The 19,338-nt window shown below is 44.2% G+C and overlaps 1 protein-coding gene across 4 annotated transcripts in view; it reads right to left on the bottom strand.

The window, feature by feature from the left end:
- Positions 1–19,338, bottom strand: part of htr4 (5-hydroxytryptamine receptor 4) — a 163,110-nt gene that overhangs the window by 33,001 nt on the left and 110,771 nt on the right. For all 4 annotated transcript variants that reach the window (XM_026185333.2, XM_080309274.1, XM_080309271.1 and 1 more), the window contains exons 5-6: positions 17,812–17,965; positions 11,645–12,246 (exon numbers count right to left, since the gene is read on the bottom strand). In XM_026185333.2, the coding sequence (XP_026041118.1) occupies positions 11,645–12,246; positions 17,812–17,965 (756 nt within the window). The remainder of the gene's footprint in view (positions 1–11,644; positions 12,247–17,811; positions 17,966–19,338) is intronic.

The following is a 19,338-nucleotide window of genomic DNA, read 5'->3' as shown; positions in this document are numbered from 1 at the left end:
GAGACTGGACACATACGGGCCTCCTCCTCTAGCCTCTCCACTATAAGCTCCTCCCACCCCTTCAAGGTACACCTTGTCCTGCCTTTGTGCTGACATTTCATTGATTAGAATTTTTATAATAGTTAAGCAGTGCCCACAGTTGAAGCCATCAGCTCATCACACATCACTGACGTGCGGTTGCTTAAAAATGGATTGGTTTGCATTTATATAGCACTTTTCAAGGCACCTAAAGCACTTTACAATTCATTCACTCTCACATACACACACTGGTGGAGGCAACAGTTGCCGCAGCTGCCCTGGGGCAGACTGACAGAAGCGAGGCTGCCATATCGCGCCATCGGCCCCTCTGGCCAACACCAGCAGGCGGTAGGGTAAAATGTCTTGCCCAAGACCCAAGGACACAACGACCAGTGGCCTGCAGTTGCTTGAAATCATGCTATATTATTCACCTTTACCTGAGCTTGGAGTCTTTAGATCAGACTTAAATTCAGCTGACTCCTCTCAGCTTAGCCTATCACAGGTTGTTACTGAAGCTGTCATATGTGCAGGCGGAGCCTCAGTGTGAGCAAGTGCAGTAGTAGCTGCAGCTGTGAGTCCGGGGCTGAATGCAGCCGACAGCATTGTCAGCATTCATCCCGGAGCTTGTAGGCACTTCCTGTTTGGATTTTCTCTGATTTTGTTTATATCTGCAAGACAATGCAATCCAGACACACACACACATATGCAGCTACACACATGCAGACAGACAGACAGACACACACACGCAGACAAGCAAAAATGTAGATGTGAAACATGATGCAGAAACAAATATAGGAACTGGAACAAGAATGCAAAAATACAAATTTTGCATCTCTTTTCATCATCTGCAGGAGTGCCCATGGAAAGATACACTAGCCACACGCACACGGGACAGTGTGTGTGGTATTGCTTCAGGTTAGTGTCTGTGTAAATTGTGTAACCAAACACAGGGACACACACTGAAAATGTGCCGTCAGTAGGAGAGAAGCAAACAGGGAGAACAACAGGAGAATGGCAAAAAGAAAGAGATGAAAATATGAAGAGGGTGGAAAGAAATGGAGACAAAACAGGAAGTATGGAGGAAAGGTGGAAAAGTTGAAGAATATTTGTAGAAAAACAGAGCAAGACACAAATGAACGAAAACCATGGCACAGTGAAGGGGCTCAGAGCCTGCGCTGTTAATTCAGTAGCTGTGAGTAAAAGTCACCCAGAATAAGTCCACTCACTTAGGTCTTTGTCACTCAGTTCTACCTCACTCGGGTCTTTGGTAACAAGCACGGTAACTAGTTATTATTCCAAAATCAGGAACGCGTTAGTCGTTACTGGGATTTAGATAGGCTCGTTACTCGTTACTTCATGTGGTGGCTATCGCGGAGCTTCCACAGATTCAGTAACATTAGCAAGTGGTGGAGGCCAGCAGGTGGAGGAGGGAAAGTGGACGCAGAAGGAAAAGAGACCCGAGGCGAACTTCAGGTAAGAAGTTATGACCTGCAGTCTCTCTGGGTCAGATATGAACCAAGTTTAGGTGGAGTTTATTTTCGTTATTCTGACTTTTTCCGTACTGCGTGATAGCTAGCATATACAGCTATCATAGCTAGTTTCTATACAGCTGGGTGGGTGCTATGATGTTAACGATGTTAAACTTTATTTTGTTCATAAGTTATTAGAGTTGCCAACTGTCCCGTCTGGTATTCAGAGAAAATATTACGCGTTTCTTATTGAGGTGAAAAGGAACAGTTTGTCCCGTAATTCAGCTACAATGAAAAAGGCACAAAGCTGGAGTTATTCTGTGTCTTTGCTGCACAGCTGCCTCTTCTTTCATTCTCTCACCCTCCCTCTCCTGTTTCTACTTCAATCATGAAAATCAGTGATCAGCTGATCGGCTTTTCTCTCTTGTTTGTTTATCGCTCACTTTGCGCCAGAAAGAGGAAACCAGCCGATGTCGCGTTAAACAACAGCAGCACGTTTGATCAGCTGTTGTTAGAATTTATTTAATATTACTTTCTAGTATCAGCTGATGTTTGCTGGAGCCACAGCTGCAAAAAAGCTGCTGGTCATGATATGGTTTGGTTATCTGGTGAGAGGGAAACATGAAGATGAAACCAGGAGATGTCCTTACTGAATCACCAGAGCTGAACAGGTGATGGAGAAACAGGTTTACCTTTTAGGTGACATGAATGAGTTGAAGGGAAGTTATGAACTGTTTCTGAGAGACAAATAACACCTGGATCCTTTTTTATGTAGCTGACAGCTGGTAACTGTGCAGGGGCGGGTCTAGCAAAGTTTTGCCAGGGGGGCATGTAGGGCATTAACAGGGAGAGGGGGGCACAAAGAAATACTTTTCTTTCTTATTCTCATTTAAAATGTCTAGCTTTTAAAAAATAATTATCTGAATCTTACAACAAACGATTGATAGATTGATGCATATATACCATCAAAACAGTGTACATCACTCTCACAACAGTGTTTATTTTCATTCAAAGGCTTTATGATTTTTCCTATAATGGTGGGCCGGTCTCTAGTCAAAATGCCTGGGCCAATTTTCTGTCCCAGTCCAGCCCTGTATGCAGCTCATCTGCAGTCTGGTGTTACCTACATCTTCCTATTCAGAAGGCAGAATTTCCGAGTTCTGAGTACAATCGAAAGCACCACGACTGCAGTTTTTGTGTTGGATGTAAAAGGCGCACATGACGCTGTGACGTAGGCTAGAATCATGGCAGCAGTCAATGACGGTCCAGGCGTGGGGTTTCTCTCATGGAAATATGCACATTATCTTTTCCTTTCTATTGGTAGGTGGCACAGCACACTTGTGGCAAGTAAGCAAGCTAGAAGACTGACAAAGTTATGGAAGCAACACATTAACAAGAGAAAAGAGTAAAACCAAAGTTACTTTCCCTAGTAACTAGTTACTTTGAAAGTAACGGGTAACTTGAAGTAACTGAGTTACTTTTGATAGAAGTAACTAGTAATGTAACTAAGTTACTAATTTAAAGTAACTTACCCAACACTGATTATGACCTAACAGTTCTACCTGCACAATCTAATAGAAACAGTTCCAATGAGGCAGAAAATGGCCATTTTGGCAGCAGTGCTCAGATCGACAGTTTTTATTCTAAGCAACGAGACGCACAAAGCAGAGGCCAAAGGTGAAGATGTACAGCGTCTTCACCTTCTTTCATTTCGTTGAATTCTTTAATGAAGTCAGAATTAAACTTTCATGGAAGATTTTGTCCCTTCTCCCAGATCTGTCACTGCTTCCACAGCGTCCTGCTCTGAATAACGCTCATCACGTCTTCATTTAGAAAACTTTGACACATTTGGCTGAAGACAGCCTGAGGTGGTGTGTCTCAATGTAACACGCTCAGCTGCATCAGTCACATAATAAGCACATCAATAATCCCTCTCTTAATATGATGAGGCGCCGTGTTGAAATGAGCCACTTTTCCATCCAATATGAGATGCTAATGCGCTGATTTTCTCCATCTGAAAAGACAATTAGCTGCTAATTGAAGTACAGTGTTTCAGTGTTTTGTGCGTCTGTCAGAGGGAGATTACCCTCGGCTGTGCGTCGTTGGAGAGTGCCTCATGTTTTTACAGAAATACAAAAAGCTGCAGAGGAATTCTGTATGTGGAGAGAAAGACCGAAGATGACGTTAAAAAACATCTCTAAGTGTGAATATCAGAACAGTTCTCTCAGACACAGATACAACATTCATTAATCAGCACGAGGCCCTGGAGTCATTACCGGGAACATTTCTACAGCTTTGGAGGTTCGTTTGAGGGAGTGATACAGGCTTAAAAAGCATCCTTTAATAAGCATTAAAGAGATGTCTGGTCTCCTGGGACCAATAAGTCGTATGGTCGTATGATGGAGATCTTCTCAGCCATGACTTCTAAGGTACAAGCTGGAGCTATCAGGAGTGGACCACCACACGTCCCAGTGGATACTGGACTACCTCACAGGACGCCCACAGTATGTGAGGGCACAGGGCTGTGTCTCTGATACGCTGGTCTGTAGTACGGGGGCCCCACAGGGAACTGTGCTGGCACCGTTCCTCTTCACCCTCTACACTGCAGACTTCTCCATGAACTCCCCACGCTGCCACCTACAGAAGCTCTCTGACGCCTCTGCCATAGTCGGCCTCATCACAGGTAAGGATGTCTCAGAATACAGACTGTGGACTCTGGACTTTGTGGACTGGTGCCAGCAGAACCACCTGCTGATCAACACCGGGAAAACCAAGGAGTTGGTGGTGGACTTCCGGAGACGCAGACCCACCACACTGGCACCGGTGAACATCCAGGGAGTGGACATTGAGAGTGTTCACCTGGGTGTTCACCTGAATAATAAACAGGACTGGAGTCACAACACTAATGGTCTTTACAGGAAGGGTCAGAGCAGACTCTACCTCTAAGGTCTTTTAGAGTCCAGGGAGCGGTTCTAAGACATTCTATTACTCTGTGGTGTCATCTGTCATTTTTTACAGTGTTGTATGTTGGAGCAGCAGTTTATCGACAGCTGAGAGCAAGAGGTTGGATAAACTCATCAGGAAGGCCAGCTCTGTTCTGGGATGCACCCTGGAGCCAGTGCAGGTGGTGGGAGACAGAAGGACTCTGGCCAGAATAACTTCTCTGAGGGACAGAGTCTCCCACCCCATGCATGTAAATATTGCTGAACTGCAGAGCTCCTTCAGTGACACACTGCTGTATCCTAGATGCATGAAAGAGTGTTTCCGCAGGTACTTCCTCCCTGCAGCTGTGAGACTGTACAATCAAAACTGCTCCCAACAAACATAGATGTTCAGTGCTGTAACAACTTCTACTGTTATAACTTGCACATTACTTTTCTCAGTTTATATATACACTCACTTATTGGAAGTTACATGTCTACTTTTTAATGCACAGGTACAATACACAATCTGTACTTTTCTAATTATTCTAAATATTCTTAACTATTTAAACATCTTTCAGTATCCTGCTCTGTTTGCACACTACAACCTGGGTTAGCCACTTATCTGTACTCTAATTTTAATAACCTACAGTACTCTGGTTTGGTAACTATTGTCCATGATGTAAATATGTAAGAATTGTGTTTCTGTTCTGTGTCCTGTTCTGTTTGTATATGTGTGTTTTTGCTCCTGATACAACCAAATTTCTCCTTGTGGGAAAATTAAAGGATTACTCTATTCTATTCTATTCTATTCTATTCTATTCTGTTCTATTGTCCACCTCTCACCGGCTAGTTTGTGATGTTTGGTGTGTGAAGAGTCTGCTAGGATCTGCTGCTGGAAACCAAAACCACCCGAAGGCTCATCAGCACCAGAGACTGTACACGGAGGAATGAAGCTGACGTCACACACCAGTTTAAACTCTTAAAATCAGCTTTTAGAGCCAAAGGTGGTCGTATTTGTGATGAGGGTGGACCACGAGGCAGGCTTTGTTAGCATCCAGCTAAAATGACTCCCTGGTCACCATCACAGCACCAACCCAGAGGTAAATTTTGTTACCATCCTCAGAAAAAGCCCACAAACTGTATTAACTTGGCGTTATATTCATAATTCATGGCAGTGGCTCGTGTTTACACCATGATCTGGATTTCCTGCCTCGCCGTTGGTCTGCTTGTAGCTGCTGTGTGTTTAACCACCTCTGTGACTCAAACTCAACGTGTCACTAATGATGGAGATCTTCCATTAAGTCAGGGTAAAATATACTTCAGGTCGCTGTCACGGATCCAAAACAATTAAAAATATTCGGATATTAAATTCTGAAATATTTCCATTCATCTTTCATTTCCTCAGGATGCTTTTACCCTCCATCTCATGTTCTTTACTCTTTTCTTTCTTCTTCTCGCTTCCTCAGCCTTTGTTCTGCACCTCCTCTTCCTCATTTTTCTCGCCTCTTAAATCGCACCGGCTCGTTTTAACTCCTTACATTCTCCCGTTTGGTTCTTCTTCCTGCTTCCTTCTTCATGTTTCTCTCTGTTTAAATAATTTTCTCATACTTATTTTCTTCCTGTTTTTTCCTTCTGCACAGTCAATGTTTTTCTGTTTTCATCTTTGTGAAGAGTTATTTATCCAGTTTGTTCTTTCAGCACCAACGACTTTCAGATATATGACCCCAGAGACCTGCAAACACTCTGCAGGCTAATGTGTGTGTGTGTGTGTGTGTGTGTGCATAGACTATAAGTATTGTGTATCATGTTTTCCTTCAGCTGCTTCATCATAATCAGAGTGTGTATCAAACAAACAGCTGATCTTCACTACACAATAACACATACATTCATCATCTTATTTTATCGTCAAAGTGAAAACTGGACCAGTCTGCTGACTGTGCATGCAGCAGTGAAGCCTGATGAAGAGGCCAGTAAAGAATAAGAGACAGTGTGAAACAGGAGCCAAAGCACAGGTTGTGTTCACGCTGCTGTCACTGCGACAGGTTTCCTCTGTAACTGTGTGCAGCTCTGTGTGAACGGAGCGGCTTGACTCAGTGTTTGTGTCCTGGTTATGTCTCGGCTGGTTCTAATTATTACCGTCAGATCAAAACAAATTATAAGTCCCAGCTTGTCTTTGAGACATTCATCTTCCTGCGTGAAGCTCCAAACTTTCTTCTTCTTATTTATAGAATCTAATATGTTTGTGTTCATCCACTATATGTGATTTTTTTCCACTAGATTTATTTCCTGTAGCAGGAGCGAGAAGTCACATAACTTCCTTTGTCTCTTCGTATGCGTCAGCTTCCTTCACCTCCACGTTTATCAGCCGTCTCAGTCAAATTCATAACTGTACAGTAACAACGGGACAGTAACGGGCCATGTCATTATCTGCCTGACTGAGTCGTGACTTTCCTGCAGTCTGTGAATAGCTCTGGTACAGAGAGCACGCTGAGTTGAACCGGAATGAACTCCAATCAGAGCGAATGAGCGCCGAGCGCCGCATCTATCGACACATCATTTCCCCAAAAGGCAGCTTCCATGACGTCTTCCTACACATGGCCAATTTGTTAGATGAAGTGACACCTATGCACACACACACACACACACTAAGATGGACCTGGTGACAGCACAGGCTCGGGTGACTCTGCATGGAAGGAGTCGCTGAAGACGAATGTGTCGTCACTTCCTGTGGATAATGTCAGAGCGCAGCGAGAGCTCGACTCAGCGCCCTGTGTGAATCAGACACGTATTAATCCCGCCGTGGGTCTCGCTCCAGAACACTCGCTGTAATGTTACAGACAAAGAAGCCATCTCAGAGCGTGCTGACACACCTCTGGCATTTGGCAGTGATTCCTCCTCCAGCTCTGTCAGGCTAAAGGTCTGCTGTAAAATCCAGCCAGTGTAGGCTTCAGGGGGATCTGTCATCAGGACTGGAACATAATATACATAATTGTGTTTTCATTAGTGTGAAGTCACCTGGAAATAAAAACCACGGTGGTGTAATTACTGCTTTAAACCTCACAGAGTGTGAAACAGTGCAGTGGTGGAAGTGACGCCAGTCTGCTTTTCACATAAATAAACCCGGCGGGTATGATGAAGATGATGAACAAGGTGTACACCCACTCCGTTGTATTTGATGCTGCGATATGTTAACACAGCCTTATGCGATTTTAATAACCGCGTTCCTCCCAGCCACTTTCGCTCTGACTATTTAAATGAATTCACTTCCTGCATGTTGCGGCACAACAATACCAGCAACAACAATACCCTCTGACCAGCAATAAGCTTATTGCTCACATTAACATCCACTTATTCATAAAAAGATTTTTGAAGACAGAAAGAAAAAGAAACAGAGCAGAAAATGGAAATGTTCTTTGCCTCCATTCTCCCCCCGTGCCTGTTTAGTCCATGAACGATTAATCAGTGAATGACTTCCTGTGTAAACACTGAGCACGGTGTCACCTCACAATGCTGCACCGCAGTACAAAACACAAAAACGCCTCAAAGCTGTGAAAACTGCTTTGGCCTGTTTGACTTCATGAGCCAATGAAGGAAGGTGACATGGGGGTTGTGCCCCATGCTCGCAGGTTGTTTTGCTGACCGTGCATGCAGTGGTGAAGCCTGATGAAGTGGATAGGTACCTCAGGTTACGTTTATATTCCTTTACTGTCACGACGTTCAGGAGGAAGATTACTCAGGCTAAACTTTAATCAGACTCATGTGAGGACATGAAAAAATCCGATCCCAAGCAACAACACAGGAAGTAAAACCAACGAGGAGTGACAGAGTGAATAGCAAAGGCACACACAGACTAAGTGTCGGTGGCTTCTGACTTCCTGTCTGAATAACAGGCTGTGGCGTGTTTCATGATGTGGGCCACAGCCCTTCAGATACGGTTGAGTCTCCGCCCAGTCATCGTCAGGCTCAGGATCAATGATTACTGGAGACGTCTGTCCGGTTCTTTTTGAGATCTGTTAATCTCACTTAGCTGGACTTCTTTATTTTTTTAATGTCATTTCTAAACCAGACTGAACATATATGATTATTTATATTAATATTTCCACAAATAAGAGGTGATGTGCGATGTCACTGATAAACACGTGTTATTGCCTGCAAGGAGCTTCACATGAATCCAGTTTTTTATAGAAAACCTTAACTGTCCCACAAAGACAACCACTGTAAATGTAATCTGATTACATTACTCAATGAGGTGATCAGGTGATAGGACTGACACACCTGCTCTTCTGTCTTTGCACCAAGAAACCTGTTTTAATTTGAAATTTTTTCATTATTTTACATTTAATTTTGATTTTATTTTAAACTACTTTGATTATGTAAATTGATGTTAGTTACTTGATTATCATCTCTCACACCCAAAGTGCTTTATCTGCGATCAGTGAATCAGAAGCTGATTCGAGTCTCACCATCGCAGACAAGGTGATCGTTTACCTGCAACATGATGCTAAATATTAAATATGGATGCTGCGTCTGTTTCCTCCATGTCTTATCAGCCATATTAGTTGTGGGAACAGCAACAACAGGTAATTCTGGTAAGAGTGATGGTAATAAGCTGAAAATGTTCTTTAGCAGTGTGGAGCATACAGAGTACGACACAGAGACATGAGGAGGACAATCTTGGATCCCAAAGGGATCCAAAAGAAAAAGAAATGATGGACAGAGCGATGCATCATTTAAATGTCACCTGCCAGGTGTGTGCAGATGTAGCTGGTATCCTGGGAATCACATTTGTATGTTTAGGTTCTTTGTGGGTGTTTGAGCGTGACTGTCAAACTCTGAAATGTGGATATTTTTAATCTGAGAGGTCACACAAGCACCAGATACAGTATAGTATACAGCAGCGGTCCCCAACCCCCAGGCCTCGGACCAGTATCGGTCCGTGAGTCGTTTGGTACCGGGCCGCGAGAGTTGAGGCTCTGGTGTGAAATGTATGGTTTTCAGGGTTTTTATCGGTTTTCAGCGTTATTTTGTTATCGTTTTTATCGTTAACTCGGTTTTCCTGGGTCTTTTCACGTGTGTTATGAATAAATCTTTTTTTCGGTACCGGTACTAGTTTTATTTTGTTGTATTTATCCGCGACACCTTAAAGGCCAGTCCGTGAAAATATTGTTGGGCATAAACCGGTCCGTGGCACAAAAAAAGGTTGGGGACCGCTGGTATACAGTACATTAGATCACACATTGTTGTGCCTCCACAGAGCCCACAGATCCTGATCATTAACCAGGGAGCGCAAAACTAACTGACTAATGAATGTCCTCCAGTCCAGAGGTGGTGCTGCACGGAGTGTCACACCAGGAGGCTTAATTATGTGTTTGTGGTGAATAACATGCCTATAACACTGGTATTACAGTCAAATATTAGTACAGGATAAGTACAAATATTTTAAAAAGTCACCACGCAGGAAATCCAACTTCTAATGACGTTCATTATGGAACGCCATGGATTCTTCCTCCCGAAAGCAAATAACATGCGCTGTTGGAAAACTGTGCTATGGAGGTATAGAATATTAATATGAGTGCAAAATTAAATTTAGCATGCAGTTCTGCAGACTAAATTTAATTTGATGTTAAGTTTGAACATTTGTGGATGAAAACAGTTTGATTCCACAGTGGCAGGAACACAGCAGAGCTGACAGGAAAGACAGAAACGCCCCGCGACTCAAACATGAAGGCTCCAGCAATATCTGACATCTATGTGTGTGTCCTGCAGAGAATGAACAGGTATGGCAACGGTTGAGAAAACTGAAACCACACAAAAACCGTAGCTCACAGTCGTGTAGAGCTCAACGTCTGCCTGAGCAGGAGTTTGCTTCACATTCTGCACACAGCACCTGAAATACTCCTGAAATACTCCTGAAATACTCCTGAAATACTGCACAGCACCTGAAATACTTCTGAATTACTGCATAGTACCTGAAATACTACTGAAATACTGCATAGTACCTGAAATACTCCTGAAACACTGCACAGTACCTAAAATAATCCTGAAATACTACACAGCACCTGAAATACTCCTGAAACACTGCATAGCACCTGAAATACTCCTGAAACACTGCACAGTACCTGAAATACTCCTGAAACACTGCACAGCACCTGAAATACTCCTGAAATACTGCATAGTACCTAAAATACTCCTGAAACACTGCACAGTACCTGAAATACTCCTGAAACACTGCATAGTACCTGAAATACTCCTGAAACACTGCATAGTACCTGAAATACTCTTGAAATACTACTGAAATACTGCATAGTACCTGAAATACTCTTGAAATACTACCGAAATACTGCATAGTACCTGAAATACTGCATAGCACCTGAAATACTCCTGTATACTCCTGAACCACTGCACAGTACCTTAAATAGGAGGTAGGCAGGATTAAAAGGAGTGTGAGGAGCTAAGAACACCTGGGCTGAGGATAACGAAGGGAACAGAGGGACAGAATCTGTATGAACCTCTGTCCGGCGGCGATGAAAGGTGTTGCAGATGTAACAACTTCCTGTCTTTTTCTTAAACATACATGACTCATATTTCAGTCACATAAACAGCCTCTGCTTGATGATTTGACCCTTCCAGCAGAAACAGGACTGCACTGCATCATTTGTCTTTCCCAAGCACAGATAAGATCCTTCTATTAAAACACACTGAAAAAATAACATATTCAACACACGTGTCCTTATTGCTGTTAAACACGTTTCTACCTTCACACACTGAATTAGGTGGACAAGTCAGAAGCCAAGGCAGCGTTTGAGTGTGCAGGGACAGGAGAGGGTACTTACAGAGATAAGGTCGTCTCTAACACACATGGAAACACAGTTTTCTCAATTCAACCCAGGCGTGATGAAAGATTACTACTGAAATACCAATAAACAGAAATACTGCAGTAATACACTAAAGTCTGGGGTGACTGTAAAACCCTGCGCTACATGTACCAACAAGCTACATTGAAACTTTAAAATGCCTGCGTGCACCAGATGTCGTGCAAGTTTTCCTAAATGTTCAATTAGTTTTGAATGTTTTCCCAACATTTAGAGAAAAAAGGGGCAACAGCACCCACACCCACAGCATCCAGGTCAAGCTTGTCTGTGTGCAGACCAATAAACACTGTGCTGTATGACTGTAAATGGGTGGGCTGAGTATGACTGCACACCTTCGGTCTCTGGGTGGGACAGGACTTACTTGAGCACGTGCGTGGAGCCGTTTATCTGCGTGGCCGTGCACGGAGCGCCGGAGCCGAGGATGGACGGTCTGCGGTACCTCTGCCTCCCGCAACACAGGATGATGAGGAAGGCACGGCGGAAGGACTTGTTGAGGAACGCGTAGAGGATGGGGTTCAGCATGGAGTTGATGTAGCCCAGCCACAGGCAGGCAGCCCACAGCTGTTCGGGCACGGTGTAGTCTATAAAGGGGTCCACAACATTGGTAACGAAGAACGGCGCCCAGCACAGGCAGAAGCAGCCCATGATGATGCACAGCGTCTTTGCCGCCTTAGTTTCTGTTCGCATGCGGTGGTTGCGCTGATGGTCGGCAGAATCCGGTGCACTGGCGCCAACCCCACCAGAAGTCCCGGCGGCACTGGTACCAGCTCCTCCGGCCCGCTGCAGCATACTGATCTGCAGGGCGTGCGCCCGGGCTGTGATGTAGATCCTCTGGTAGGCCAGCACCATGAGGACCAGAGGGATGTAGAAGGCCACCAAGGAGCAGGTGAGCGCGTACGGCTTGTTGACCATGAAGACGCAGGACGTAGTGTTGCTGCTGTTGTTGAAGCGCCGCTCGTTAATCTGGTGAAAGAGCAGGGAGAAAAGTCAGTGCGCACACAGGCTCAGCTCGCTGCTGCGACCAGCTGACCTTGCCGTCCGTAACATGCGACCAGCTATTCCACTTTATCTGTTTTTCTCTAGTTTTACTCTTATTTCATTTGACCTTTGGTTTTAAATTCAGTTTCCTGGGTGAATTTTCTTACTTGAGTTCAGCTTTTACTACATTCATCGTTTTTAATGATTGTATGCAGGGCACGTGTCAGAGGCAGGAAAATCTGTGCAGGATGTCTGTCTCCAGAAACTCATCCATCAAAGCCCGTAATGACTGAACTAACGGGGACCAAAGCGCTCTCTGCAGTCGTTCATTCTAATTTGATCATTTTTATTTTATTCTAGTGCTTTTAGAATAAAAGCACTAGAATAGTGCTTTTAGTTTTCAAGAGTCTAGTTTGTCTGTTTGGCGTGATACGGGATTTGGGCATTTTTAGGAAAAGCACTGAACCTGCTCAGTGACCCATGATGTGATCAAAAGGTCCATTTACAGTGTAGAAACACGGTATATCTGATATTTATTCCTATAAAATATGCTGCTTACATTTTGTTGGTAGAGTCTTGCTATGCTCTGGTTCTGATGCTCAGGAAGGCAAAAAAATAGAAAACTAATCATTGGCTGTCAGGTGAGTTCCTTCCACAGTGCAATGATGTGACATTAATCATGGATCAAATCTTTCTTCAAATACTACACGACTCCTCGCTGTACCACTTATAACAGCTCCATTTACAGTCAGCAAAACTCCGGGGACATTCTTATTTGCATGTGTCCTTAAAATGTAATTAATGTAAGCATGCAAAGAAACTTCCAAACTCCTATGAGGACACGTCGGTCTAATTTATGAAGTTACACAAAGCTGAAATGATCAGAATATTAAAAGAACATTATGATAACAGTAAATGTTAGTATGGCAGAGTGTTTCAGAAAAAGCTCAGGTGACACAATGAAGGAACACCTGAAAGACTCAAACCTCACTGATGGAAATGATCAGGATAAACCACAGAGCTGTCTTCATAAAGTCATCAGCACATCAGAAACAGCAGTGACACGAGCCCCAGCTGCCTGACAGGTCTGCACAAAACACTCGTTTCCACGTGATCTGTGCCAAAATCACTTGCAACACTCAGCAGCTTAATGAGCCCCACGAGAGCTGCTGCCACAGTGTGAGTGTGTGTGTCTATGACTTTATGTGTGTCTGTGTGACCCCGGTCCTTGTGTTGACAGGCAGCTCAGAGAAAGTTTTGCTGGCGTTTCGATGAAGATGGACGGGGTGAGCGAGGTTAAAGGTGGCAGGGGACAATCGCTCTCTCTTTCACAGTCTCCTCGTGCACTCGCTCTCTAACCTTCCCTCTGCGTTTGTTTTCGGTCACACACACATGTGAGAATGATTTCTGCAATGCTCATGTTGTTAAAGACTTTATTTATCAGACTGTTTATGACACCAGAGCCCATCACCTCTGAAAACAGCGAGCAGCAACCGAGACAGCTGGAGGAATATAAATGAGTGTGTAAGGCAGGATGGACACACACACACACACTCACACACACAGACACACACACTCTCACACACAGACAGGGACACCCACCCACACACACACACACACACACACACACACACAGGGACACACACACCCACACATCTCACTGACTGTGTGGTCACGTCATGGCTACACTGCATCACCTTACACTGACTGATCCACTCATCACAGAGGTAGTAACCTGCTCTCGCCTGAATCAGTGGATTTATACAGACTGACAGTAAATATTAGGGCTGGGTATCGTCACTGATTACTAGAATTGATTCGATTCCGATTCACAAGTTCCTGAATCGATTCGATCCACGATTTGATTCAATTCGATTCGATTCAATTCGATTTGAATCTGGGAAATCTTGCCTCAGACAGTCAGAAATATTAGAATTCAGATCAGTACATTTACATATTGTTGCATCTATAAAAAGGAAGCTGACACTTTCCAGACTTTACCAAAGGTGTGAGCGTCACAGCAGATGCCTTTGTGTCAAATTACTGAAGATAAAACACAGAAAAACATGAAGATGATTTTATAAAAATATTCTGCAGTAGATCAAAAACGAAAGAAAACCATTAATCAATTTATGAACATTACCTCTGAAGTTACAGAGGTTTTATTAGAGACACGGCTAACGTTTTGAATTTTGTATAATTTTAAAAAGTTTAAATCTGAAACATCAGAATCAGCGAGCTGTCGGCTTTCAGCCCCGACTGTGTCCGTGCGGGTGAGAAAGGCGACATCTCATTGATTCTGATCTGCGGTCCGCGCTTTGTGTTTACGTCTTTGTGCAGAAGCCGTGTACCTGCTCTCATTTACTGTTTTAAATGTTTGGTGGTTGTCAAAATTTTGTGACGTTTCACCTGAGATTCTGGAATTTTGGGCAAAATACATTTATATAAAAAAATCGATTCAGGATTTTAATGAATCGATATCACGTTATCCAAGCCAGAATCGATTTTAATCGATGAATCGATTATTAAAACCCACCCCTAATAAATATGATCAGGGGGAGATGGTGGAGAGGATGAAGGTGCTCTGTGGGCCAGTGCTGCTCTTCAGGCTGTGTGTCGGGCAGAGTGGAATCACTTTTACTGAGTCACAGCTAAATGAGAATGTTATCTGCCCCATTCTCGTCCCAACATCAGGGCAGCCCGATCCACATCTGCAGGGGGGCGCAGGAGCAAATCGTCTCTGTTCCTTGTGATCACTGTGGCTTATATGGAGCGAAACACCTCAGTCTCAGTGGACTGTTTTCACCGAGTGGAAGGTGGATGGGTTAAAGCAGAGATTTCCACATTTAAACAGCAGAGAACACAGAGTATACAGTGGGGCAAAAAAGTATTTAGTCAGCCACCGATTGTGCAAGTTCCCCCACCTAAAATGATGACAGAGGTCAGTAATTTGCACCAGAGGTACACTTCAACTGTGAGAGACAGAATGTGAAAAAAAAATCCATGAATCCACATGGTAGGATTTGTAAAGAATTTATTCGTAAATCAGGGTGGAAAATAAGTATTTGGTCAATAACAAAAATACAACTCAATACTTTGTAACATAACCTTTGTGGGCAATAACAGAGGTCAAACGTTTACTATAGGTCTTTACCAGGTTTGCACACACAGTAGCTGGTATTTTGGCCCATTCCTCCATGCAGATCTTCTCGAGAGCAGTGATGTTTTGGGGCTGTCGCCGAGCAACACGGACTTTCAACTCCCGCCACAGATTTTCTATGGGGTTGAGGTCTGGAGACTGGCTAGGCCACTCCAGGACTTTCAAATGCTTCTTACGGAGCCACTCCTTTGTTGCCCGGGCGGTGTGTTTTGGATCATTGTCATGTTGGAAGACCCAGCCTCGTTTCATCTTCAAAGTTCTCACTGATGGAAGGAGGTTTTGGCTCAAAATCTCACGATACATGGCCCCATTCATTCTGTCCTTAACACGGATCAGTCGTCCTGTCCCCTTGGCAGAAAAACAGCCCCATAGCATGATGTTTCCACCCCCATGCTTCACAGTAGGTATGGTGTTCTTGGGATGCAACTCAGTATTCTTCTTCCTCCAAACACGACGAGTTGAGTTTATACCAAAAAGTTCTACTTTGGTTTCATCTGACCACATGACATTCTCCCAATCCTCTGCTGTATCATCCATGTGCTCTCTGGCAAACTTCAGACGGGCCTGGACATGCACTGGCTTCAGCAGCGGAACACGTCTGGCACTGCGGGATTTGATTCCCTGCCGTTGTAGTGTGTTACTGATGGTGACCTTTGTTACTTTGGTCCCAGCTCTCTGCAGGTCATTCACCAGGTCCCCCCGTGTGGTTCTGGGATCTTTGCTCACCGTTCTCATGATCATTTTGACCCCACGGGATGAGATCTTGCGTGGAGCCCCAGATCGAGGGAGATTATCAGTGGTCTTGTATGTCTTCCATTTTCTGATGATTGCTCCCACAGTTGATTTTTTCACACCAAGCTGCTTGCCTATTGTAGATTCACTCTTCCCAGTCTGGTGCAGGTCTACAATACTTTTCCTGGTGTCCTTCAAAAGCTCTTTGGTCTTGGCCATGGCAGAGTTTGGAGTCTGACTGTTTGAGGCTGTGGACAGGTGTCTTTTATACAGATGATGAGTTCAAACAGGTGCCATTCATACAGGTAACGAGTGGGGGACAGAAAAGCTTCTTACAGAAGACGTTACAGGTCTGTGAGAGCCAGAGATTTTCCTTGTTTGAGGTGACCAAATACTTATTTTCCACCCTAATTTATGAATAAATTCTTTACAAATCCTACCATGTGAATTCATGGATTTTTTTTTCACATTCTGTCTCTCACAGTTGAAGTGTACCTCTGGTGCAAATTACTGACCTCTGTCATCATTTTAAGTGGGGGAACTTGCACAATCGGTGGCTGACTAAATACTTTTTTGCCCCACTGTATCTGACATGCTTACAAAGCAGAGGTTTGGCAGTAAGGTTAACTTTTTACCCCTGAACTCAGAGCATTCTCCATATTTAAGGCAGCTTATAGTCAGAATGACTGCATGTGCATCAGAAGGCAGTGATGCTGGTCTCAGGAACTATTCTAATGACTTCATGGATATACACTGAGGGGTCAGAGGTCATCGAGCTGCTGAATGTGGCCTTCACATCAGTGAGCCTCACCTGCAGCTTCACAGGTGTACCTCTGAAGTCAGAGATGCCCACGTTTCTGCACATGACACCAAAGCTGTGACCTCATTAATACTCAGTCAGTTATTCCCGACACGCGGAGAGAAGATCAGAGAGTTCTTACACCTGAGACAGGTAAGGTGTGGTCATCGTCAGGCAGCTGAGCTCCACACTGACCTCTCTGCTCACACTGTTTTCATCTGTCTTACATCTGGATGTTAATCATCCACAGTATAATACACAGGAATATGTAGGCTGGTGGGAGGGAAACACACGTGTAAATATTCTGGGATGTTCCAGGGAAAATTAGTGTTTCCAGAGTGTCCCGGGCGCTCATCTCAGTGTTTAGGAACTCAGTGATTTTATGAATTTTCTTTTTCAGATGGAAAACTTTCAGAGGGCAAGAAGAAATAAACATTTAAAGGGACAAGTTTTTTCCTGAAAGCCTCAAAGAGTGAGTGAAACCCGTTTGTCCAGACTGAATCTGTGAGCGCGTCATTTTGTTTCCGTTCTTTGCATGGCGCTTGTGTCACAGCGGATCTTAAACTGAACTCAAACACAACTCGACCCTGTGTCTGTGGTGTCGGCAGCCTCGTCTGTCTGTCTCTGTGTCTGATATGCTGTTGTTGTTGTTGTTGCCACAGTGACGCATGAAGCATTTCTTCTTTGTGTAAACAAAACTTCCCAGAATCCCATTTTTTAAAATGTTTATGCTAAACATATTTTGTTCAGCTTTTTTCCATCTTTGGCTCGTCTTTGTGTCTCCTCGGGCAGCTTTCACTTCCACGAACTTGTGAAAAAGATCCCCCCTCCCACGCGGACGCCAGCCCGCAGCACTCACCAGGTGGTCGATGCCGATACTGTTCCAGCCCTGCATGATGGGCAGGAAGGAGATGAAAGTGGGAATGACCCAGCAGCCGCCGATCATTAAAGCCACTCGCATGGGCGTCATTTTGTTCCGGTAGACCAGAGGCTGGCAGCAGATAGCGTAGTATCTGCAGGGAGATGACAGAGAGAGAGCGTAAGTATGATTACAGGAATCCGACTCACACACACTTATTAAAAATTGCCACAAACACACAGTTTCACCCCAAACCTGACAAAGAGAAGAAGAAGAAAAGGAAGCGAGCTGTGAAATGGTTCGATAGGTAGAGCAGAGGTAGAGCAGGTGAAAGTTAAAGGAATCGACAAGTCCGAGCATCTCTGATTTTATTTTCTGTTGCCTGGAATAAATGAGCAAATCCATGAATAGAGCCAAAAACACAAAGAGTCACTGTGAATAAACTGGCTTCTGTCCCCCCGACCTCCTGGCTCTGTTTTCCAGTTTCAGAGAGCGAGACAAGAGGACATTTCCACCATCCTGCATTTACAAAAACATGCTAACCGCGAATAAAAGCCACCAATTAGCACTGACTTCAGCAATGAAACGGTTCCCATTACCTTCCCGTAATGTCTCTTTCCACTCTGTCTTTCTTTGAGCCTGTCTCTCATCATCATCCATCATCATCATCTCTGTACCTCTTCTCTCATCCAGCCCTCACGTCTCGCCTTTCTGCTTTTGTCCTCCATCTGTTCTGCTTTGATCCCACCCTTCGATCACAGTTTTATTGCCCCATTCTGCATCCCGAAGGCTCAGCTGAAGACCAGAGGAGCCATGCTGACACCATCACGACCATCTGAGGCCTTTTCTTCACACCGTTCAGCCACTTGTCTCCCAGAGGCACAAACCCGGATCCTCTGCTGCATCTGCCAGTAACCCAACACTGCACACAGGGGGCTGGGCCTGTCGTGGGGTATTCCTTTAAATATTATTTAAAATCAATAATAATGATGATTCTGGCCTAACTCTAACCCTGCCCTATTAAACACAAACTCCTCCCTGTGATGTTCAATCAAACTTCTGCCTCTTCACACACTTGAGGGAAGCTCCACGTCTCACTCTAAGCAACAGACTGGGAGAGACATGAAACCAAAGGAAGGAGAGGAAGCTATTAAAAAAGGAAGTAAAGATAAAAACAAAGGAGGAAGAGGAAAAGAGAAATGAGAAGGATGAGGATAAAGAGGCTGATTAATCCTTTTATCAAAGCTCTGATGACAGATGTGGTGTTCCTCATGGGAACAAAGCCTCCATATCTGCACTTTTATCTGGTCACTGAGCTCACGCCTGTTCCACCGTGACAGGAAACAGATAAAGTCAACCAACCAAAATGGACCTCCTGACCTCCTGCACACAAAGTGCTTCTGTGAGCCGCCGTATGTTTGTTTCAGGTGTAAAACTTCTTGCTGTGCTGAAGCTGCAGAGTCTGCAGTCTTGTGTGGATGGTTAGAAGGTGAAGACCCAGAAACAGGAACCCGAAAACACACAGTG

This window comes from Astatotilapia calliptera, chromosome 2, assembly GCF_964374335.1.
Source record: "Astatotilapia calliptera chromosome 2, fAstCal68.1, whole genome shotgun sequence".
Classification (NCBI taxonomy): Eukaryota; Metazoa; Chordata; class Actinopteri; order Cichliformes; family Cichlidae; genus Astatotilapia; species Astatotilapia calliptera.
This window is presented reverse-complemented; position numbering and strand designations above follow the sequence as displayed.